Source organism: Vipera ursinii (genome assembly GCF_947247035.1).
Source record: "Vipera ursinii genome assembly, chromosome: 1".
Lineage (NCBI taxonomy): Eukaryota > Metazoa > Chordata > Lepidosauria > Squamata > Viperidae > Vipera > Vipera ursinii.
This window is the reverse complement of record NC_139512.1, coordinates 30754081-30779459: the sequence shown is the minus strand read 5'-3', so window position 1 is coordinate 30779459 and position 25379 is coordinate 30754081. Positions and strand designations below refer to the sequence as shown.

Below are 25379 nucleotides of genomic sequence, written 5' to 3'. Positions count from 1 at the left end.
ATTTTTTTTTTAAAAAAAACAAACCTCAGAAAAGCGTTCTGTTTGGTGCGTGACCCTCAAAAGAAAGCCCCAGCGGTGACTTCCGCCGGATAGTAAAACACTAGCTCAGGGGTCTTCAAACTTGGCCCTTTTATGACTTGTGGACTTCAACTCCCAGAATTCCTCAGCCAGCAAAGCTGGCTGAGGAATTCTGGGAGTTGAAGTCCACAAGTCATAAAAGGGCCAAGTTTGAAGACCCCTGCACTAGCTCTTGAATGAGACTCCTGGGGAAGCTAGAAAGAATCCATCCTGTACCCCAATATTTTAAAATAGTTACATGTTTCTATTTCATCTCTGTGGCAAGGCAGCTGGTAGAGCACAATGCGAGGAATCACCGCCCCGAAGAGGTAAACTCAGCCCGCGGCTTTACTCCCTGCTCCGCTCGTTCCCTTCATTCACCCGCACCCGCAGGCCGAGCCTCCCCGAGTCGCCTTGTTTTTCCCTCGAGTGTCCAAGGAAAGGCTCAAGTACGCCTTCTAGCTCCGCCTCCTCTGGCTAACGAGCCAATCAGGCTTCTCCCGCTGCACAAACCGGCACCTGCTTGTTCGCCCCCGCTCCGCCTTCGTTCTAGTCGGCGCCGGGCCGCCGCCGGTTGGGGAGGCAGGTACGCGGGCTGGAGCAGGTAAGGCCTTTAACGGCTTGTGGCTGTTTTCCGCCGTTTTTCGTGTCGCTGTTCCCCTCAGCTTTGGTATTCTGGGACCCGTTCGCCTCTTTAAGCTCGAGAGCCCGAGCACTTTTCTAGGAGGAAACGGCTTTTGGGATGACCAGAGAGGTGGGAGAAAGGAAGCTTGTTGTCAGGAGGAAGGGATGTTTTGCATCGGTAAGTGCGAGACACTTAGCGAAGCGACTTTCTTACCCAACCCTCGTAGATTGATGTGCTTTGTTATTTCATTTTATCCTCAAAGCAATCTTGGTTGTGGATGAATAGCTGCCTTAGCCCAGGGGTAGGCAACCTCGGCTCTTTTATGACTCGTGGACTTCAACTCCCAGAATTCCTGAGCCAGCTATGCTGGCTCAGGAATTCTGGGAGTTGAAGTCCACGAGTCATAAAAGAGCCGAGGTTGCCGACCCCTGCCTTAGCCTATAAATTGGGGGCTGCATTAGCATTTCGATCCTGACTTTAGGTTCAGGCCTTCTGCTCTGAATTCTCGTATTCAGCATTTATACGATATAATCTTATGTTCCCTTGTTGATACCACAGTGAAGCGGTGCCATATTTTTTTTTAAACTCCCTGAACGTTAGCACAGTATTTGAGAGGAAACCAATTTTAGTTTGATTAGAAGCATGATTTCCTTATAAATTTCACCTTTCTTTCCTGGAATTTGTCCTTATTGGCTTGTGACGTGAACCATATTTTAAACATAATGTGTTCCGGTATGGATTATGCTGTATATTAAACTGGGTTTATGATCAGGCACATGTACATAACTTCTGCTTCAAAAAATAGTATCTCATTGGGTGATGAATCTACGGGCAGCTTGCAGATAGAAGTGATAGCAAATTCTGAGTATTATTTAATTCATATTTCGGAAGGCAACTGAATTCTACAGTAAACAATAACACTAGAAAAGAAAATTGTTTTTAATAGACGTATAATGTGGGTGAGCTTTGAGGGGAGATGCTTTGGTCCTTTTATAGCTGCTGTATTTTTAGCTTTTCAGTTCTATACCCTCAAGAATTAAGATGCACTCATTAACGGTGCTTTTTGTATTTGTTTTAAAAATCAGTGGGTGCTTTTCTACTTCGCAAATCCTAAAAGAACTACTAAACCTAAATGATCAAATATTGACTTCATTAAAATTTCTTCAATGCATATCCATAATATGATGAAATTAACACTTTCCAGTTAATTCAACATTTGTTTTCATTGTGTATCTCCTAGTTTAAAACATAATGACAGCGTGTGAAGCCAGTCAGGAGAGAATAGAACAGTATTTCTCAATCTCTGTTATTTTAAGATGTGTAGGCCTCCAGAATTCCCCAAATAGCATGGTGTGACTTAAAAAACCTCTAAAGAAAAAGCTCTATCCATTTAGACATGTGGCCCTCCAGATGTTATTGGATTGCAGTTCTTGTAATTGTTCACCATTGGTCAAGATGGCTAGAGCAGATGGAATTTCAGTTCACATCTGGAAGTGGCACTCTGTAGTGGTTTCCTGATCTTGCCTAACCACTTTATTCAATGTCTTCCCCTCCTGCAGCTTCCCTCAATCTTGCTAGGCAAGATATTCTTTTTACCCACTCCAATACTGTAGAGAAGATGGAAGCTTGCATTATATTGTTTTCTGACTTTTTAAACTAATATGAATTATTATTAAGAAAGCATTCATCCATGTGATTGGTAGCACACATTGGTATGATCACACTGTTTTTATTTTAGTACAGATTTCTGCATATCTACCCACCATGCCCTACTTTAAATCACAGTCGTTAACACCTCCAGTGTAAAGTATAAAGTGGGTGCTACTTTATAAAAGAATGTGTTGCTTCCCGGGTAACAAGCAGCAGGACTGATATCTAAGCTGGAAGGAAACTTTCACCTTTCTTGGAGGCAACATCAGTGTTTAAGATTTTTTGACTGAATTTTCAACTTCATACACACATATTTTATGAATAATTGGATGAGGTTTTTGTTAATTCAAATGAACCATTAGCTCATTAGACATTCCGAAGATTTTGTATAGAATCTTCTATAAGTTTATTTTCTTAAAATAAAGGTATGCTATTTTTTGCTTGATATCTGCTGTTTGGTGGGGTAAATGAGTAATTCTCCAAAGCAAAGAAATATTATCTAACATTGTCTTAGAGCAGTCATGTCAGATACAAGGCCCTGGGGCCGGATCTGGCCCGTGAAGTGGTTTCATGTGGCCTGTGAATCCACCCTGGAAACGGAATGGGCCCCGCTGCCTTGGCCCTAGCCCAGGCCGGCCGGGAGCCAATGTACAATTTTGTGGTGGTCATCTATGCTGAAATGCATTCAGTCTTAGCTCCACAAGGCCATCTGGAAACAGCAAGGGACCGGCCCGTCGCGTCGGCTCCACCCACTGGGCGCGCGCTGGGCAGGTATCACCCTTTGTGAGGAATGAAGAAATGCACCATTGCCTGGAAGTGGCCAGCACATGGCCTTGCCTACTTTGGGCAGGCTAGTGGCTGGGCAGCATTGCTCCTCTTCAGATTCAAGCCACCCGGCTCAGCCTCTCAGCACTGTGAGGAGAGCTCCCCACTGCCTGCCAAAAACCGGGCAGGCTGGGGGCTGGGCAGTATTGCACAGCTAACATTGACTCTCATGCTGTTCATGGCATCCCCTTCCCCAGAGCCCACCAAGCCTGATATGTGAAGTAGGCGAGGGCCATGTGCTGGCCACTTCCAGGCGATGGTGCATTTCTTCATTCCTCATGAAGGATGACACTTCCCCAGTGCGTTTCTTGCCTGTTTTTCTCCCTCCCTCATCTCAAATATTTTCCCACCACTCTAAGGAAGGAAGGAAGGAACGAAGGAACGAAGGAAGGAGAGGGAGGGTCTGAGGGAAGTCCTGCCTTAGTCCTTCCCTGCTGCCCTTTCACCATCCCCTTGCCCCCTCCTCCTGGCCTATCCTGGGGGTCCCCCATCCTATTGCTAAGGAAGCTTTGGATACAAAGCCAGGTCTCTTCACATGGAGAGGGAGTAGGCCTCCCTCTTTACTTTGCCCTCATACCCATCATGAGCAAACAGGCTAAGGAGAGCAAGCACAGCAGCAGCAGCCTTGACAAGGTAAGTGCAGCTGGGCGCCCCCTTGGGAAGTGGGGCTGGGCTTAGTGCTGCGGGTGCTTGAGGGCTGGGCTGGGCATTTGACCCCCCACCCCCCTAGTATGGCCTGAGAGGAACAGTGAGGCTCCTCCAGTGGACCATGCCTTGGCACTTGTCCCGGTCCCATCTCCTTCTGCCAGAGACCCTTAGAGCTGTCCCACTCCTTCCCAGGCCCCCATAGGTACCCATGACACAAATGATGTAGAGCTGGCCATGCCCACCCAGTAGGCCACATGCACTCCAGCCATGCCTACCCAGTAGGCCGTGCCCACTCTGGCCACACTCACCCGCCCCCCTGAGGGCAACCGCAATGCTGATGCAGCCCTCAGTGAAATTGAGTTTGACACCCCTGTCTTAGAGCTTGTTATTAACAGTGATAGCAAAATACCTTTCTTTTTTTCCACTGAAAACTCTTTTATCATTGCAAGTTGCCAAATTGTTATTTAACGTTGATAATCCTTGGATTCATTTATACTTTACAGTGTTCTATGTGTTTATAGGAGAATGATTCCATCATTTAAACACCTAGTAATTTGGTTGAAAAACTTCAGGGGATAGCCACTTAAAATACATTGAGCGTATAAATGTTTCACTATCCCAGAACCAAATATAAGCTCATCTATAAGGCAATGACTGAATCTGCACAATGCACTAACCCTTTAATTGAGGGTTGTTGAATGAAATAAAGTGATCTGATTTATATATAATGTTGTACTAAGAATACAGTGGCTGGGCCATGTTAAATCAGAAGCAGACAAATCAGATATGGCTTAATGCAATGAAAAGATATCTCTGCTTGTGCAATTAATAACATTTTTTCATGTACTGTGGAAGAAAACAGCCTGTGGTCCTTCAGATATGAAAGAATTATGGTTTGTTGCAGATACAGCCACTGATTTCACATGAGATTATTGTTAGAATAAATGGCAGGTCTGTGAATTGACTAGATTAAGTCTTTTTTCCAGCTCAGAAAAGGTACTCGGCCTTAAGTAATTAAGATTTTTCAGTGTATTTTTTGGAGAGTGTTTGGAAACACTTCTGTTCTTTTTATTCAGTTTTATTTCTGTAAATCAGATGTCTAGATTTGAATAGCTATTATGCTTAGATGAATGAGTAAATTCCATCATGTAAAAATACAAATAAGAAAAATAGGAATGCTAGCTTTCAAGATCATATAGCCTAAGAAGTATGTTGCTAATCTCTTTAATTTTCTAGATCATATCTTTTATTATATATTCGCCCAGTTATCTTCTAAATACAAGTTTCAGAACTGAATGCAACTGACCTGTTCCTAAAGAATCTGAACACCAGTATATTATCTGATTTTCCCATGAGAAGCGAAACGTCTTCAAAGAAAAACAAAGTCCAGTTGCCTCATGAAAAAGCATCTTTGGGATGATTTTCCCATTGTACTAAATTGTAATTTGCCTAACCATGGTTTACTGAATAAACAAACATTAAACTGCCAGCAAAACGAGCAAGCAAAATATGTGAACCATTGCTTTCCAGATCTAATTAAGACAAAGATATGTGGGTACACACCCTCACACATACTTTGGGCATATTCTTTTTTTTAAAAAAATAATTTTATTCAAATACAAATAATACAAACATAATACATATAAGTATAAATAAAAAACAATATAAAAATACAAATGCTACAGTGCATTCCCCCCCTTGGAGACCATTTTTATTACCTATATTTCTTCTCATATAACAAGTAACAATATACAATACATTTCAATTGTGGCTTTATTAGTTCTTTAAGCAATACTCGTCCTTACAGAATTTATGGGATGAAATATGGTTTTTAGCAGAAAATTATCCTAGGTGGCAAGGACTGCAGTGTTGTTTATTGAAATCAAGTCCCATTCAGCAGACTTAACTCTAGGTAAATATGAAAAATGCAGTCTTCCTATAGTGGAACTACTTTAACCACCAAAAATAAAAAATTTAGTGCTGCTCTGCTCCGTAGATCTTTTTGCACCCTCAATATTTGCTGTGGGTTTCTTTCTTTAGTACAATGTTTCGCAACTTCTGGAAATTGAAGTCCACACATCCTAGAGTTGCCAAAGTTGAGAAACAGCTTTAGTCTGTTTTAATGATACACAGAAGGTTTTGGGAAGAGGGCGTGGTATTTCTCTTCTACTTCCAGAAAGAAAGATAGTTGTTATATCAGTAGAAGGACTTACTGGATTTTATAATAGGAATACTCTGCACAGAACGTTTGAAACTGAGATTTAGAAATGAAGTCTTCCCAGGATGAATAGTATACGGTAATCTTTAACTGATTTAGTGTGAAATAAAAGTACTGAGGTGTAAATTGCAGTGAAAATAAGGTGATTTCTTACAATTCATGTATATACATAATTACATAATATGTAATATGTATGTATTATTCAATTCCTTTCTATCATTTCCTCTGTGCATGTGTGCGCGTGCGTGTACCTTTTAGTCACCATTGGCTCTTGGTGACTTCCTGGATTAGTCTGTCTTGGCAAGGTTTTTGGAAAGTAGTTTGCCATTGCCTGCTTCTTTCTAAGCCAGGGGTAGGCAACCTTGGCTCTTTTATGACTCATGGACTTCAACTCCCAGAATTCCTGAGCCAGCCATTATTATCTGATTATCTGAGCCATGGCTGAGGAATTCTGGGAGTTGAAGTCCACGAGTCATAAAAGAGCCAAGGTTGCCTACCCCTGTTCTAGGCTAAATGTGACTGGACCAAGGTTACCCAGCTGGCTTTGAACTGAAGGCAGGACTAGAACTCACATTCTTCTGGTTTCTAGCATGGTGCCATAACCACTACACCAACTGCCTATTATGATTACATTTTAATCTGACTTACAATTTAAAATCTGATTTTATTGAACACTGTTCTGTTTGAGGCAGGTTCTGCATATCATATCTTTGGGACACTTTTCAAATAGATAAATTATTACTATGCACAAAGAATGTCAAAATGTCTTAAATTGCCTTGTATAAACACCTGAGATATTTTTAAAAGTGATTTAGTGACTGTTAGGCAAGAGGTCAAGCATGCATTTGAAACGAATTTGGTTCTTTATATATGCACTGTAGTTGTTTTATGTGTGATATTCCTTATTATCAGATTAAGTTATTTTGCAATAAAGTGCAATAGTGTGCAAAGGATTATTTGAATTATTCAGCAGGTAAAGGTTTTCTTTCTTGTCTTTCTAAAAAACCTATATGACAAATATATTAATTGCAAAGGATACCTCAATATTTTTAGTGTTACTTACAAATATAATTATTAAATTATTATAAAAGCATTTCATTGTTAATTTTAGCATATTTTTCCTGTGCAAGGAAAAACACGGGGTATTTAAACATGTCTAAAAACAAGAGTAGGCATGTTCTATAGCACATTTATTTGCTCCAAGCCTTGCAAAAACCTCTAGACGAAACATATCTTGGGCATATATAGTCCTACTTACGGCCATTTATATAATGATTGTTTGAGGTTGGAACTGTGCTGAAAAGGGCAACTTACAGTTGGTCATCACATTTATGACCATTGCAGCCTCTCCACAGTTACGTGATCAGAATTTGGGCACTTGGCAACTGTCACGTATTTATGATGTTATTTATGATGGTTGCAGCATCTCATGATCATCTTATTGCCATTTATGACCTTCTCAGAGGACTTCCAACATGCAAATATGATTCGCTTAACAATCATGGCAAAAAAAATTGGTAAAATTAGACACGACTCACTTAATGATTTTGTCATTTTAATAGAAATTCTGTTCCCAGTTGTGGTAAGTCAAGGACTACATGCAAAGCAAGTGGCATAGACCTGGGCTGCTTCAGGTTAAGGTTTTTTTTTTAAAAAAAAAGTTTTTAAGCACATTGGAATTTATTTGGCAAAGCATGAACCTTTCTCTTGCCTGACAGCTTATCTTTTGTGAACCTTACCTTATTACCAGGGGTCTTTATTTATAACCTTTCTTTTGCAGACTGAAATCTGGATTTAATGCAAGACTGAAAACAGGCATTGTTGATGCTGGTTTGCTTCACAACATTATTGCAAACTATTCGAGATACAAGGAAGTGTTTCACTGTACCTTCCTAATGTTAATGGATTTATTGTATCCCAGTAACATTTTTGTTGATGTTAATAAGTGATTCCTCCTTGTTACAATAGCTAAAATGCAAGGGCAGAATTTACTGCAAATAAATAGTAGTGTGGAAGGAGAAAACCAGTCATGTTTAAAAGCTCTCTCTGCAGAGAAGTATGCCATGTCACCAAGTGAGTACAGCTGTAGAACTGGAAGCCATCATTTAAACCAAAACAGAAATCTGGATGCATCCCTAGAAATGGAACTGGTTCAGAAAAAAATTCACAGCAAGAGTGATGATGGAACAATTGATGAAGGATCACTGGAGACTCTTCAGGATATCAGCACAGTGGAATCCAGCAATACTTGGGGTGATTTTGAAGGTTTCAGTGAGGTCAAGCTGGTGAACTTGAGTAACATTCCAGAACCTTTGGAGAAGATAAATGAAAAGGTGTCACATACAAATGGTATGGATATCAATGACACTCATTCCACTACCTCATTCAGACAAGTTCTTTCCAAAGCAGTTGGATACAAAAAAGAAACAATTGCTAAAGCTACAATGAAGGTAAATATTGACATGGCCAATCAATTTTCTGCTCAGGCTCCCTTTCTTTTTTCTCATGTTTAACACTGTATTTTTTATAATACAGACATTCAATATTTGTCATTGCACTAAGACAACATATTAGTTCACGATGCAGTTAAGTGTATGTTTATTTTACTTTTAGTATAGCACAACTGAGCTAAATGTGATAAAGCATTGCTCTTCATTAATCTTGAAAATATACATAAGCTCATATGTATACAGGTAGTCCTTGAATTAGGACTGTAATGTAGCATGCTCATTATGGTTGCTAGTCATGAGGGTTGTTAATACCTTGCTTAATGACCTTTACCCCTGTTCTCCCCAAGGCTGTTGTTATGTGGATCATAGGGTCCTCAGGGCTGGGAAGGCCTAGCCCTAGGCCAGCTCACCTGCTCTGGGTCTCCCAAGACCTCCCCCACTCCTTGGAGATACCCTGTACTCCACTTCCCACCCTTTGGGATCCCTGCAGGCCTTGGGCTTGCTTCCCATCCAGCCATTCAGGACTTGCAGGACTAGCCTTTTCCTCAACCACCTCCAAGGTTCAGCAGCATCCAACTTAGCTTTCTGTTTTTGCAGCTTTTGAGAGAGGTGCCCAGCTGATCTGATGTGAAGCTCAGCTTTCCTACAGAGGCAGCAAGCAGGTGCTCTTCTCACAATCCCTTGCAAACCTCTGTTTTTAAGGGAAAATGGAGCCCCCTTAAAAATGGAGCCTCCTACAGGATTGCAAGAAGAGTACGTATTTGCGAGGCTACCACTGGGCCATCCCTTGCTGAAGGATCCCTGGTGTGGAATTTGTTAACTTCTCAGCTACATTGTGTCAAAGTCTTTATGATTCTTTCCTCCATGACTCTAAGACCTTTTTCCAGAGAACTCAGCTTTCCTCAGTGTATATGCAAACTTAGGCTAGTTAGCTCCATTGTACATTGTTATTGTTGTTAGTTGCGAAGTCATGTCCGACCCATTGTGGCCCTGTGGACAACGTTCCTCCAGGCCTTCCTGTCCTCTACCATCTTCTGGAGTCCATTTAAACTCACGCCTACTGCTTCAGTGACTCTATCCAGCCACCTCATTTTCTATCTTCCCCTTCTTCTCTTGCCCTCAATCTTTCCCAGCATTAGGTTCTTCTTCAGTGAGTCCTTCCTTCTCATTAGGTGGCCAAAGTATCTGAGTTTCAACTTCAGGATCTGGCCTTCTAAAGAGCAGTCAGGGTTGATCTCCTCTAGGACTGACCGGTTTGATTGCCTTGCAGTCCAAGGAACTCGCAGGAGTCTTCTCCAGCACCATAGTTCAAAGGCAATTCTTTGGCGCTCAGCCTTTCTTATGGTCCAACTTTCACAGCCATACATTGCAACTGGGAAAACCATGGCCTTGACTATACGCACTTTTGTTGGCAGGGTGATGTCTCTGCTTTTTAGTGTGCTGTCTAGATTTGTCATAGCTTTCCTCCCCAGGAGCAAGGGTCTTAATTTCTTGGCTGCAGTTCTCATCTGCGGTGATCTTGGAGCCCAGGAAAATAAAATCTGTCACTACCTCCATTTCTTCCCCATCTATTTGCCAGGAATTGAGAGGGCTGGATGTCATGATCTTGGTTTTCTTAATGTGTAAATGTACAATGGTTTGGTTTTCATTAAGAAAACCAAACCATTGTACATTACACATACTGAATTTGGCGTTTGGAAGTATGCTTGCCTTTTTCTAAAATCCAAGATGTCCTTGAATATAATAAGGGGAAATGAGAACTCTTTTCTTATTAAAATTATAGTAGAATAAAACATAGAAATATAAAAATCACATAGTTTGGTGGCAAATGCAGGAAAAGTGGAGAAGGTGAAAAGGAAAAATGGTACCAAAATCCTAGCACTGAAATCATTAATTGTACAGAATTTATACCTTAGTAAAATACCAAGAATCTTAGTATGTCAAGCTGAACCTGATTTACAAGCAATGTTGGTTGTGGTTCTATGAGAAAAATAAATGCTTACATATAAGAATTTCTGCTGAAAAATACAGCACCAGGTATAGAGGGATATTTTGTAAAGAAGGGGTCATTAGATGAGAATGTGACTAAATTTCTATAGCATCCTACATTTTGCTGAAGAATAAGGAACTTAATGCTGGATTGTTGGTCCTGTAGTACATTAGATTTTCAGGATTCCCCCCCCCTCTCCTGAATAGTTAATTGGGAATCCACATGACTTTTAAATCTTTGAAATGAGTCTAAAGTTCACTGTTGAAGATTTGCAGAAAAACGTTTCCTATGGAGAAGAAGGAATAACCTGTAGTTTTTAAAGTTAATAAACTTTGTTTTTCTTCTCTATAAATCAACATACTACTGCATTCTTGCAATATATACTTCTTTAGGTTGTCATCAGTTCTGAAGATACTGTTAAACAGAGTTTTCCTGAAATCCCAGTACCACAGTGCTGTGATAAAATAAGTACATTGAAACAAGTGCTTCACCCAGAAAGAGAAGATGCAGACATTCCTGAATGTACAGAGAAACAAGCTTGGTAAGATTTCTTTTGTCATTAATAATGCATGCATTTACAGAAGAAGATCAGTTTTCTGAAAATGCCAGCAAATGTAATATTCAGAAAAGAATTTAAAATTCATTTAAAAACTGGAAGATGGTGTTTGTTTATTTACTGTTATTTTAACCCAATTTTCAGACAACTCTTTCTGCTTGCATAATGAAGTAAGGGTCTGTTCTCTTGTCTTAAAAACTAAATAGAAAAGTCACACAAGCCACTATAAAGTCGAGAGTTATCTGAATATGTTAGCGGTTTAGCCAATCTTTCTTCACTTGCATTCTTGCTGGAAAACAATGGGTGGCCTTTATTTATTTGTATCCTGTCTTTATTATTATTTTTTTACAAATAACTCAAGGCAGCACACAATAGCCAACAACTTTCCTCCTCCTATCTTCCCTACAACAACAAATCTGTGAGGTGGATTGGGCAGAGAGAATGACTGCCTCAAAGTCACCCAGCTCCTTAGCTGATATACAAGCTTGAAGCATGCTGTCCTCCAACTTTTTAGTTTTCAAGTAACACTCAATAGGAGTAGAGCAGAGGTCTTCAAACTTGGTCCTTTTATGACTTGTGGACTTCAACTGCCAGAGGAGGAATTTTGGGAGTTGAAGTCCACAAGTCATAAAAGGACCAGGGTTGAAGACCCCTGTAGTAGAGCATTATATCTTACAACAAAGGGATGAGAAATGCTCCCTACAAATACTCCTTTTTTGGCCGATAAGTGAAAGATCAATACTGTCTCGATAAAATGACAGTATTTTATTAAATTAATTCAGAAGTCATAAAACAAACAGGTTTCAAAACTCCTGATCTCTTTGGCAAGCAACATATAGGGAAGGAAGATGGGAGGAGGTTGCCAACACTCAAGTGAGTCTCTATTTGGTATTGTGATTTCAGATTGTACCTAAAGATGCTTCCTAGGATTACTGAGATGAAAACACATAAAAAGTAGCTGATATTTTGGTTTTAAATGTATAACATTCAGCTGCGGGCAAATATACAAGGTTTGAAATCCTTAGTAGTAGTCACTTGGCGCCAAATCTGGGCTATGGGGGGGGGGGTTTATCAAAAACATCCCAACAGAACTATTTCAAAAGTTCTTGGGTGCATCTAGCGGTGTGCAGGGGAGCATTATTGTGAACCAACACCACACCACACAGAAAATCCCACCAAATATGAAGATGCTAAGGAAGTACTGCTGGTGAAGTTCATGGAGCATCATTCAACCATCAATTCAGAAGTCGACTGTGAAACATTGCAAAAACGATGAGCCATCCATAACAAGCCTCGGGGCATGCTGACTTCTGGTGTGGTGTTGGTTCACAATAATGCTCACCTGCACAGTACCAGACGCAACCAAGAAATTTTGAAGCAGTTCCTTTGGGATGTTTTTGATCACACACACCCCTCCATAGCCCAGATTTGGCACGAAGCGACGACTTCTAAGGAATTTCAAACCTTGTAAGACGTTATGAAATGTGCCCCAATTGCAATTGTAGCAATTATGTCAAAAAGTAATGTAATGTAGTTTTCTAATGTGTTATGATAAAAGTTCTGTATCTGCAAGTGTCTGTCATTGATAACCAAATTAAGGTTTATTTCTGAATTGCCATCATATGTTACTTTATCTTAGTTTTCCCAAGATTACTAAGAATTGTAGAGTCTTATATCCCTTTATAAAACTGGGATTCATTGAAAGGGGCTTTATGTCTGATTATTTTTTAAGTAACATAGAATGAAATGTTAAATTTGCTGTCAGAAATTGATGTTCTTTTGATTTAGTTAATCATGATCCACGTCTTCTGTTTGGTAAGAGTTCATATTTTTTATTTTATTTTTTATTTTAATTCCATTTATATCCCGCCCTTCTCTGAAGACTCAGGGTGGCTTACAAGCTTAGCAGTAGCCTTCATTCTATGTATATGCCTGCTTATTAGGGCTTTCATACACCCCCCCAAGCGGCATTATTACAAAGTCGGCTTAATTGCCCTCAACAATCTGGGTCCTCATTTTACCTACCTCAGAAGGATGGAAGGCTGAGTCAACCTTGAGCCTGGTGGGATGCGAACCTGCACTAATTGCAGGCAGCTGGTGTTACTTAAGGAGGCATTAGCCCACTGCTCCACCAAGGCTACATACCTAATATGTAACTTAAGTATGGGCAATATGTTTGCTATCTTTATAGAGCTGATCTGACATGCAAGCAAGAAATATGGTGGATGTTTACCTTGCATTAATCTGAATTGTATTTCCTTTAAAGCCTTGACTCAGCAAATCTATGGAAAACTCTTACTCAGTGCAATAGCCCTTCTGATTTAAGATGCCATCAAAATGAATTTCATTGTCAAGAAAATCTTTTAGCTGTGCTTGGAATCAATGCTAATCAAAAGGTAGTGTTCAGTAATACTTTCTAGAACATTCATAGTATTTGTATTTGTATCTTAATAGATACTTTGCTATAAGGCTATTGTTCAACTGAATCTTCATATTTCACTTGTTAGAAAATATCCTGTATGTATGTTTCCATAAATTTACAGAACTAAAAGTTTATATCAGGTTTTGATGGGTTTTTCCCCCTTTTTTACAAAATGAATACTGGAATTTGTTGATGGTTCAGTAAGAGCTCAAAAATGATGGGTGGGAATAAAAACTTTGTGTTTCTGTCAAAAGATTTGAACTGTGTGATGGCACAGCTGAGCCCATCAGGTGAAAGATCAGAGGTCTCAGGCTCTGCTTGTAGATACTCTGAGTCTACATACACTGCTCCTTCTAAAATTACGTATAAAAAACTACTGCATAATTCTGACTCTTAACGAAATGAAAATGATATGATCTGATACCCCAAACAACACAGAGGGTTAGTAAATTTATAAAAAGTACTCTTTTTAAATACTCTTCTAAAAGCTAAGGAATTTTCTTCTTTTTTAAACTGATTTTCCCCTTGTTCATGTTTGCATAGCAGCCTTTCTATCCTCCTCATTTTTTTTATTTATTTTTTTTAATTTTAATTCCATTTATATCCCGCCCTTCTCCGAAGACTCAGGGCGGCTTACAAGCTTAGCAGTAGCCTTCATTCTATGTATATGCCTGCTTATTAGGGCTTTCACACACACCCCAAGCGGCATTATTACAAAGTCAGCTTATTGCCCCCAACAATCTGGGTCCTCATTTTACCTACCTCGGAAGGATGGAAGGCTGAGTCAACCTTGAGCCTGGTGGGATGCGAACCTGCACTAATTGCAGGCAGCTGGTGTTACTTAAGGAGGCATTAGCCCACTACTCCACCAAGGCTCTTCGGTGAAGAGATACCTGGGATGTAAAGTTAGGTTTTAAACTTAGCTAAGAAAAACCAAATGTACAGGTATAGATTAGGTGAAACATGGCTCAATAGCAGTAACTGTGAGAACGATCTTGGAGTCCTAGTGGACAGTCATTTATATAGAGCCAGCAGCATGTGGCAGCAGCCAAAAAATCCAATGAAATCCTAGGTGACATTGAAGGAGGGATAGAATCAAGTTCATATGAAGTATTAGAAGTGTTTTGTAAAGCCTTAGTAAGATCACACAATACTATATCCGGTTTTGGTCGCCATATTATAACAAAGATGTAAAGACTGGAAAGAATGCAGAAAAGAGCAACAAAGACAATTAGGGGGCTGGAGGTTAAAACATATGAAAAACAGTTGCAGGAATTGGGTATGTCTAGTGAAAAGAAGGACTAGTGACATGATAGCAGTTTTCCAACATTTGAGGGGTTGCCACAAAGAAGAGGGGGTCATCCTGTTTTCCAAAGCACTGGAAGGCAAGACAAGAACCAATGGATGGAAACTAATCAAGGAGAGAAACAACCTAGAACTAAGTAGAAATTTCCTGACAGTGAGAACAATCAGCCAGTGGAACAGTTTGCCTTCGGAGGTTTTGGGTACTCTATCACTGGAGATTTTAAAGAAGATATTGGACAACCATTTGTCTGAAATGGTATAGCAAGGTGTTGGATGAGAAGACCTCTAAGGTCCCTTCCAACTCTGTTATTTGTTATTCAAAAGATGTTTAAATCGGGTAATAAGCGTTTGCCCATGTAACACCACTATTTTCAGAAATCTACTGGTGGGCTTTCAATTAAAGTGTTGGTAGTTATCTCTGTATCTATATCTCCTGTCTTGGGCCACAGGATCACAAACATTAGTGTGTTTTGCAAATTTTACTAGCATAGCAAATTCTCAAACAAATAAGCAGGAAAGGAAATGAACATGAACAAACACACAGATAAGAAATCGTGGCCCCCAAAGTCCATCAAGCTTGTCTCAGCAAGGGACAGCAGAGACAATAGTGGTCCTGTGAAGTCCAAGGGTCCAAATGTCATAGCAGATTTGTCAGCCAGTCTGGGACAGAGTCACAGTCACAAGATTTCAAGATGAAAAGCAAGGCACAGAGAGACTAGGTTAACAGATAACTGAGGGTTTGAGCTTGCTGCTCTTCTTAAAGAGAAGCAACCCCGATGTTGCTCGTTTGGAGGAACGAGGGTCCTTTCTTATGAGAAGCCCCACAGATTGCCTTTGCTCTGCTCTCCCACACAGCCAGATCTTGCTCTGAGAGGGCACAGCAGCTCAGATTCCTCATTTCTCAAGACCGGCAGCTGGGTACTAGGTGGTGCAGTCTTCTGTCTGCAATTGCCCAAGAGGCAGTTCATTTGGTAATTCTGGCTGCTTGTTGTCAGTTTCCTCATCAGAGTTTGAGCTAGTCATGACACTATAAAACTTTACATGGCTTAGGAGCTGGGTGTCTTTGGGATCACCTGTGCCCAATGGGATCTGCCTATTCTATACAATCAGAGGGCTCTTTCAGTGTGCGCTCCTAGAGAGTAGTCTTGTCAGAGCCCCCAAAACATTTCTTACTGTGGTATCTCTCTTCCTTCTTGGCTGAGGAATTCTGGGAGTTGAAGTCCACAAGTCATAAAAGGGCCAAGTTTGAGGACCCCTGTTTTAGAGCAACTCCAGTTCTTTTGGAATTTAGGAAGGGCATTAAAATCTGGTTGTTCTAAGAAGCTACTAGGGGAGGGGTAGGCAACCTTGCCTCTTTTATGACTCGTGGACTTCAACTCCCAGAATTTCTGACCCAGCCATGCTGGCTCAGGAATACTGGGAGTTGAAGTTCACGAGTCATAAAAGAGCCAAGGTTGCTTACCCTTGACTAGGGAATGATGTGGATGTCATCTGCTTGCAGTGTATTTAAAACAGTGTGGTTAGCAGGTTAAAATAACAGGAATATTCAGTCGTCATGAATGCTACTGTGCCATGGCAAACATTCTCTGATATAATTTCTCATGGTGCAGTAGCATTCATGATGCGTAAATATTGCTGTTGTTTTAACCTGCTAGAGATGGAGTGTATATATGCTACAAATTTTATTAGAGTATTAGATATTTTACAATATTAGTTTTTTAATCTCATTTTTGTTTTTGGTCAACTCAAGGCAGTGTACAGTATGTACATAATATTCATGCTCTCCTTTTCTCCCTTAACAACAATTTTGTGACATGGTTGGGGTGAGAAACTGACCCAGAGTCATTCAGTCGGTTTTCATGCCTAAAGGAAGAGAAGATGCATAATAATAATAATAATAATAATAATAATAATAATAATAATAATAATAATAATAATAATAATAATAATAATAATAATTAAAATAAAAAATAAAAATAATAAAAATAAAAAATAAAAATAAAGTTGGAAGGGACTTTGGAGGTCATCTAGTCCAACCCCCTGCTCAGGCAGGAAACCCTATACCATTATCCAGCATTTAGCCACTACCAAACTGGGTCTCCATTGAAATGGCTTATATACTCACTGTGATATAAACCAACCAATAAATAACAGAAACACACATACAAGTAAGGCTTGTTTGGGTATTTTATATGAACATAGCAGTTGTGTTTTGTGCATGTAAAATTATATATGAATTCAGCCCTTATGTTATAATGTAACATTCCCTTGAGGAATGCAGTTGGAGAAAAACTGAAAATTATATATATTGCTATTTTCCTAAAAAATATAAGGCAAAGCAAAACAAAACCTCTCTACGAAGATCACTTGGGAAATATTTTTATCTATAAAAATGATTGGATATCAGGCTCCAAGTTCCAGAGGAGATTTTACTCTATATTGCCACTGGCGCAATTTTTTCTCTGGTTTTCCCTTTTTGTCATCTACTGAAATTTTCTGTACTTCCCAATGTTGCAATTGTGCATATATTTCCTGCCTGTGCTTTACAACATTGTGAAATTCACAATGGCAGTACTTCATCTTGAAGATTCTAGTTTATAGGGCCCAATATAGGATCAATCTCAAGATGATTCACACAATGCATTATACGATAAAGTCACAGTTCTTTACATGATATTCTTGTTTATTAGGCTGTTCCAGAATTTAAGGTCAGTATTTTGGAAAAAACTAACAGAGAAAATGAAGATTCCGGTGTCGACAAATTCAACCTTAGCACTTGTAAAGCACTAATTCAAACCAAGGTAAGAATAGGAATGAAGTGAGCTTATGAAGTCTTGTTTCTTCATGTTTCTTCTGTTTTCCAAACCTTATTGGCATATAAGTATGGATTAACACTAGGCAAACAGTCAAGCAGAAAGATCCCTAATCAAGGAATACTGTAATCAGGGAACTACCAAAGAGAAAACCACACACAACAACATTGGCAGGGCAAGTTATTGTATATAAATAGGGAGCAAACCCCATTCACTCGCACTGACAATGCTTGGTAATGAAACATCTGCAAACAAACCAATTTGAGAGAACACCAAGGACTCCACACATATTGGCAGCCTTAAATACAGAAAACATTTTTATGCCTGGGGTTTCTTTTATTAGTGCTATACAGACTTGATTTTCACAGCCAAAACTTATATTGATTCTGGTGGCTGAAGCACGTGCCACTCACTTCTTACAGGGAGCAATAGGAAGCATTTCACTGGTTATCTTTATAGTCTTAAGAGCCCCTGCACCCTTGTATACGTTAAGCTCTATGGACTTTGCAAATTTCTCTTATGTGAGTAAATGAGAGAAGCCCCTATATTTAATGTCCACAGAACTGACACCTGGCCCTGCATGGCCAGGAAGCAGCATCTAGAGCAGGGGTGTCAAACTGCCGGCCTGTGGGCAAGACGTGTCATGAAGAAACTGCGCCCATCCCATTGCCGACAATGGCGAAAAAGCTCCGATACGTCGCGTGACGTCATGTGACGTCGCGAGTTTGACATGTCTGATCTAGAGGCATTTGCTCTTATACATACCTGTTCTATTGCATTTGGCAATTAGTATGTTTCAGATAATCAAAATCCCAGTTTTAAGGACCCTTCAATTGTTCAATGGGATTTGATGTGAGTAGAGATAGAATATGTTCGTGTAGTATTCACAGAAAAAAACTTGGGGTGGGATATCTCTTAGGATGCATTTGTCATCAAACTATTATTAGCAGCAGATCTATGTCAAATATATGCTGGCATGTAATAGATCAGTAGTATACAGTTACTTTCTTTTGTTTTGCACAGCTATCTGTAACTCCTGAGCCAAGACAGAATCATCTGTTCACTTATAACTTGTTCCTGAAGAAGACTCCATCCAGTGCAAATATGCAATATATAACAGTTTCACAAAAAAAGAGGTTTTTTACTGCACAAAGTTTAAGAATGAAAATATTTAGCAGTAATGTTTGCTAATGGAAATGTTTGTCATTGTATCACTTTTGTAAACAAATTTTAAAAAGAAATGTCTTTTGGGGGAAATGTGCTCCATCCATGTATTTTATTTTATAGATATGAGTATGGTTTGGGTCATGATGTCACTAATGGATAAATCACTAAATGAACAAACCAGAAGTATGCTTTCAGAGATGGCAAATGTGCTGTGGTCACTCTTGCTCTTTTGCTGACATTTTTAAAACCCTTTTAATTGTGCCGTTTTAGAAACATGTGTTGTGCTATTTGTGTGCCCAATCACTCTTCCTCTAAACTCTTTGAGACAGATATGATACCTAGAATACATAGTGTATGTTCCTGCCTGTTACGTTTGCTTTTTTTTAATCGGCTGCAATTCCACTAGTAAGTCTTACCAACTATCCTGGCAGGGAAATGTACTAATTTGTGTAACGGCCCATTGTCTACTCTTGTAAGTTTGCATTTGATTTGATTTTTTTCAAGAATTTTTATATCTATCCTTAAATCTTGATCTAACCTCTTGCTGTAGAAAGGCACGCTGTGGCTCGTGAACCTGTTTAATGTGACCTGAAGATCCTCCCATCATAATTTTTATGTTGTAATGAGATTGACTAGCTGTGCGCCCTAAAATAGGCATAATACACTTAAGCTGTACAAGAGAGGTCCTTCTCATTACATACATGCGAAGAAAAAAATCTGGAAACGTTTGGTTTGTGTTGCTCAACTGTCCTGTTGTATAGCATTGAAAGCAAATGCTTATTTTGTTATTCTTGTTTTAACATATTTGAGTAGCAGGCAAACTCAATGGCTGATAGCCATTTATGAGCATGTGTGCACATTGAAATAAGTTGCTTCTGTTAGCACTGCAGAAATAAGGGAGCATTCACTTTTTGCTGTTTTTCCCCAAGCAATCCTGGTACCTGCTGTCATCATTTCTATACAGCTATATTTCCTATTTTTCATATTGGAAGCCTGGCTTTTAAAACTAGCACTTAGTAAAAAAAAACTAGTAGTTTAGGTTCTTTTTATTAAACTTCAGGGTACCATTTCATATTGCTAAGCACATTGATTTGTGCTTTAAATTGTAAGCCGCCCTGAGTCTTCGGAGAAGGGCGGGATATAAATGGGATTTAAAAAAAATTAGTCTGCTGATTTTGGTACAGAGAGTCTGGCATACTGATAACATTTCTTGAAGTAGGTGAATAAGTCCCTTGTATTCAAATTGGTTTGTACTTGTACATCTTGCTACTAGAGCTAGATACTTCAGCATCTCCCTTACTTTGATATCCCGGTCATTTTAAAACTGAGAAATGGTTACAAAAATAGATTTTTCAGTATGGTGATAAATATATGGGAACTCATGTCCTTAGTTTCTATTATAATGAACAATCAGGTACTATAACTCTAACCTATTGAGCACTATTTTGTGTACTACGATTCACTTTTAGAATAATAGTTCAGTTAAACTTGCAGTTGCCTTTGTGTAAGACAAGGGTGAGAAACTGTGTTGCACTAGACGTTCCTGAGCTACAACTCTTGAGGGTCCCTTGCCATCAAAGGGTTCTTCAACCCTGGTTTAGTAGCTGTTTAGCAACAGATGCATCAGTTATGCAGACATGTTCCTACCACTGTCTGAAGGCTTGTAACAATAAATCTAAAGTTGATAAAACTAACAAATCTCTATTGACTTCTCTGTGTGTAACACTGAAACACTCACAATCTGGGCCATTCTTATCAGTTGTCTCTGATGCAAGTGCAGAAATCCTGTTGATTACATGTGCAGGTGAGTTGGCACTTAACTTCAAAGGGCCCTGGATGGAATCAATTATTTGGACCCTGAGTTCAGGCCAGGTCCAGACTGGTGTATAGTAAGATGGCATTTGTTGTGTTTGAAGATGATCTCTGCAGGCTTGGGACTGGTGATGCAACTGACCTGGCTCTCCTGGATCTCTCAGCGGCTTTCGATACCATCAATTGTGGTACAGTAAGTTTCTAAACCAGATTAATTAAATAAATTTACATGCTGCCCATCTTCCCATCTGAAGTTTTGGGTGTTGAGAGTGGAAAATGCTGTTTTGCAGTGTTTCTTCACGATCAGTTGAAGTCAGTGGTGGTGATGGGGAGAGGTCATGGCCTATGCCCTGCAGTGAGGGGTGCTCAGGGCTCTGGCCTCACATTTCTCCACATTTAAACTGCTGGATGAGGTCACCCATACAAGGAGTACAGTATTATTGGTATGCTGATGATACCTTATTACATATTTTCACCCTGGTCCGACCAGGTGATACTGTTGGAGTGCTAACCAAGTGCCTGGGGGCTGTGAGGTTTTGAATGTGGAAGAACTGACTTCAACTTAACCTTGATAAGATTATTATGTGTTTCTATCCAAATACTATTTTTACAAAATAGGGTGACTTTGGGTTTTTGGCTCCTCGGGGTCAGGTAATATGTCTGATTTGCACAGATCTGCCTTGTGTGTCAATTGCATTTTTTTTGGATGGAGACACCTAGTTCACAAGTACTTCTTGGCCACTTTATTAAATTTAATATGCCACCCATCTCACTCTTCAAGGAGACTGAGCACTTCTTATTTGGAATGCTGCAATGTACTGTATATGGGACCACCCTTGAAGGCCACCTGGAATCTATATCTGGCCCAGAATGCAAGAACACAAGCAGTGTGGGTCCCCTTAGGTTTGTTCACATTACACCATTACCTGAGCTACACTGGTTCCCATTAAAAACCTGTATGCCCATCCTACTAGACTGGATAGAGTAGGTTTTTCTGAAATGTTGCCATGTACAGTTGAGGGATCTAGAACTGCCTTTTCTATAGGTGCTCCTTCCTTGTGGCACACAGGCTTCCACTCTTTTAGCCTTCTGGAAGGCCATCAAGACCTGGCTCTTTACTCCGGTATTATGGTCCAATGTTGGGAGTTTATGCATGGCTGGTGGGGAAACCAGACTGTTGGGAGTCATGGTGACACAGTGGTTAGAATCTGCAGTATTGCAGTAACTCTGCCCCCTGCCAGGAGTTCAATCCCGACTGGCTCAAGGTTGTCTTCAGCTTTCCACCCTTCCAATGTCGTTAAAATGAGGACCCAGATTGTTGGGGGCAATATGCTGGCATCTGTAAACTCTACAGAGTGCTGCAAAGCACTGTGGTGGAGTGGTATATAAGTCTTAAGTGCTAGGAGATGGCAAGTTTTCTAGTTTGCAATCTTATTATTGAGGGACCCAGACTAAGATGGGCAGCCATACAAACCTTTTAAATAAATAATCTCATCTCCCCAAGTGGCTTTCTTGTGCTAGCTCAGATTTAAAACCCATTCTTTACCACCCAAATAGGGAACTTATGTGATCCCTTTAACTGAAAAAAATGAGGCTTGGATAAGGAATTTCTGCATGTAGTCTAGTCTAGCATAATTTACTGTTTTCAACTTGTACCTAAAATTTGTTTGCAACTGATGATTGGAATCTTATAAACTTATGCCAACCATTATCAATTAAGAAAGTAACAAATGTTATCTTGCACAACTTGAAAGCAGAAGTAAAAGTCTTACTTTGAACAAGTTTGACATGTTAAAAAGAAATCATTTGTCCTAAGATGGCCAGTCAACCACTGACAGTCACTGCACATATTCCTGCTGCTAGTCTGTTGCTTAAAATAACATCATACTTTTTTTCTTGCTCTAATGTAAGCTCTTAGGTGGTGAATTAAAATTATGAGGTGTAAAATAAGGACATTTATGGCCAGTGAGCAAAGTTATGGTCTTCACACCATCCCTGCAGTTGTGATCAACACTTGGAGGCTCAGCTTATGACAACGTTGTAGGAAGCTGCAATCACAATAATAATTTGTGACCTTCCCTGCTGGCTTCCACAAGCAAAGTCAATGGGAAAATCTGCAGGGACTGTGAAGCTCTACTACTCCTGCCCATGGCACTCTCCTACACTCCTTGCCTGCGATTCCTAGTTTTTCCCACCTAAGGAGCTGCATGGTCCCGAATTACAACAGCTGCCGGAATTGCCATTGCTAAGCTATGCAGTCATGTAACATCCAACTTTGGCTGCTTTAGTGATGGAAATTCCAGGCTTATTTATGCCATAACCTGAGGACTACCCACTTCACAAAAGAAATACAACTTTGAAACTAGGTGGGGCCTCTTTCCTTTTCTGAAGCTAGAAGTTGACCAGAGGCTTCTATGTCCTGAAAAAGTGAAAAACACAATGCTTATGGCTTTATGTTCAAGCATTATTTCTGCCAGTGTTTCAGGTAAGATTGGAAACCACTTTGGAATGTATTCTGAAGATGAGAAGGATGTGAAATCATGATTAAGAGAAGAATCGACATCTTTACCTTCCAGGACAGCTTGTACATAAGACCTAACCTTTATTTCAAGCCAGAACTCCTTTTGCGATGCCTAATCAACAGTTGACAGCCACTGGTCTATTACTTGTGCAGTTTAGATACTTGATTGTATCTTTAACCTTAAGCACTGTAAATGACAACAAATTAGGTATGACTATTTATTAAGGGAATTTTAAAAAATATTTTAGCCACTAGTCTGCTTTATTATAGTGCAGAGGGCCCTTACCATTTTTAGATTAATTTTTTTTATTACAAAGAAGCATTATGCACAAACTGTATAAATTCTTTTTACTTAATCCTTTTTACATAAAGGATAGAAAATGTTTTGCAAAAGGGCCTGCTATGGTTTAGATGTAACTGCAAATCTCCTATGCATATAAATACATTTCACCTGCCAAAGTATGCATTAAGTAAATGGCTTGGCATTAATTGTAGAATCCAGCTCTATCATAACTCAAGTGGGGTGCAAGGTGAAGAACGAGTAGTAAATAAAAGAAACAATTACAGGTTTTCAACAAAAGACTGCATTTGATGCTTGCTGAAGATTAAACATAAGGCAAAATCTTAATGTTCCACTGATGTTTGGAGGATTCCTTTTGTACAGTAGAAAGAATGAAGAGAAATAACATTGATACAGGATAGCAATAGCCACGATTACATCCGGATGATCACTACTCTTATGAATGCATCAACCATATTCTAACATTGCAGTAGTTGCTTTGTCAATAGGCTAGTAGTTTTTACTCTAAATTTATTTATTTATTTATTTATTTATTTATTTATTTATTAATTATGGGACTTATATGCCGCCCTATCTCCCAAAGGACTCAGGGCGACTAACAACAATAAAATACAGAATACAAATATTAAAAAAAAAAATAAACTATCACAAAGCCCCACTAAAACCAATAAAAACATTAAAAACATAATTAAAAACCCTTATCATCAGTCCAGGTCGGCCTGTTGGAAAAGGTATGTCTTGAGGTCACAACGAAAGGACCAGAGATCTGGGGCCATCTGGAGCTCCCGGGGGAGCTGATTCCACAAGGCAGGTGCCCCCACAGAGAAGGCCCTCCCCCTGGGGGTCGCCAACCAACATTGTCTGGCAGACGGCACCCTGAGGAGACCCTCCCTGTGTGAGCGCACAGGGCGATGGGAAGTCGTTCCTGGCAGCAGACGGTCCTGTAAATATCCCGGGCCTAAGCCATGTAGGGCTTTATAGGTAAGAACCAGCACCTTGAATCTCACTCGGAGGGCAACCGGTAACCAATGCAGCTCACGCAGGAGGGGTGTAATATGGGAGTATCGTGATGCTCCCATCACAACCCACGCGGCCGCATTCTGCACCAGCTGAAGCCTCCGAGTGGTCTTCAAGGGCAGCCCCATGTAGAGAGCATTGCAGTAATCTACACGGGAGGTAACGAGCACATGAGTGACCGTACGTAAAGCATCTCGATCCAGATAGGGGCGCAACTGGCACACCAGGAGAACCTGGGCAAATGCCCCCCTGGCCACGACTCCTATGTGATCTTCTAAACTGAGTCGTGCATCCAGGAGGATGCCTAAGTTGCACGCCCTATCAACGGGAGGCAACACCTCTCCCCCCATTACCAAAGATGGTAGATCTTGGACTGCACGAGATGCTGATATGTAAAGCCACTCAGTCTTGGCCGGGTTGAGTTGGAGCCTATTTTTCCCCATCCAGATTCGTACCGCTTCCAGGCAACGGGACATCACGTCGAGGGCATCATTGGGTTGGTTCGGGGTGGAGATGAAAAGCTGGGTATCATCAGCATATTGGTGATACCTCACCCCGAAACCATGGATGATCTCACCCAGTGGCTTCATATAGATGTTGAACAGGAAGGGAGAGAGGACCGACCCCTGAGGCGCCCCACAATCAAGGGGCCTCAGGGTTGACCTCTGTCCTCCTGCCAACACCATCTGTGAACGGCCCAAGAGGTAGGAGGACCACCGTAAAACGGTGCCTCCCACTCCCAACCCCCGGAGACGTCGCAGCAGGATACCATGGTTGATGGTATCAAAAGCCACTGAGAGATCTAATAGGACTAGGACAGAGGAATAACCCCTATCCTGAGCCCACCAGAGATCATCCACCAGTGCGACCAATGCCGTCTCCATGCTGTACCCGGGCCTGAAACCCGATTGGTACGGATCCAGGTACTCAGTTTCCTCCAGGACCAACGGGAGCTGCCGTGCCACCACGCTCTCAACAACCTTCGCAAGAAAGCGGAGGTTG

At 40.3% G+C, this 25379-nt stretch overlaps 1 protein-coding gene across 2 annotated transcripts; it reads left to right on the top strand.

The window, feature by feature from the left end:
• The first annotated feature begins 620 nt into the window (after positions 1-620).
• Positions 621-20476, top strand: CLBA1 (clathrin binding box of aftiphilin containing 1). 2 transcript variants are annotated; one of them, XM_083357386.1, is made up of 7 exons: positions 621-661; positions 7804-8473; positions 10856-11004; positions 13286-13415; positions 17437-17547; positions 18583-18695; positions 19277-20476. In XM_083357386.1, the coding sequence occupies exons 2-7, from the start codon at positions 7997-7999 to the stop codon at positions 19296-19298; spliced, it is 1002 nt and encodes a 333-aa protein (XP_083213512.1). In that variant the 5' UTR covers positions 621-661; positions 7804-7996; the 3' UTR covers positions 19299-20476. The 2 variants fall into 2 exon arrangements, with proteins under 2 accessions (XP_083213512.1, XP_083213511.1); XM_083357385.1 differs by having other exon boundaries at positions 18583-20476.
• Positions 20477-25379: the final 4903 nt, after the last annotated feature.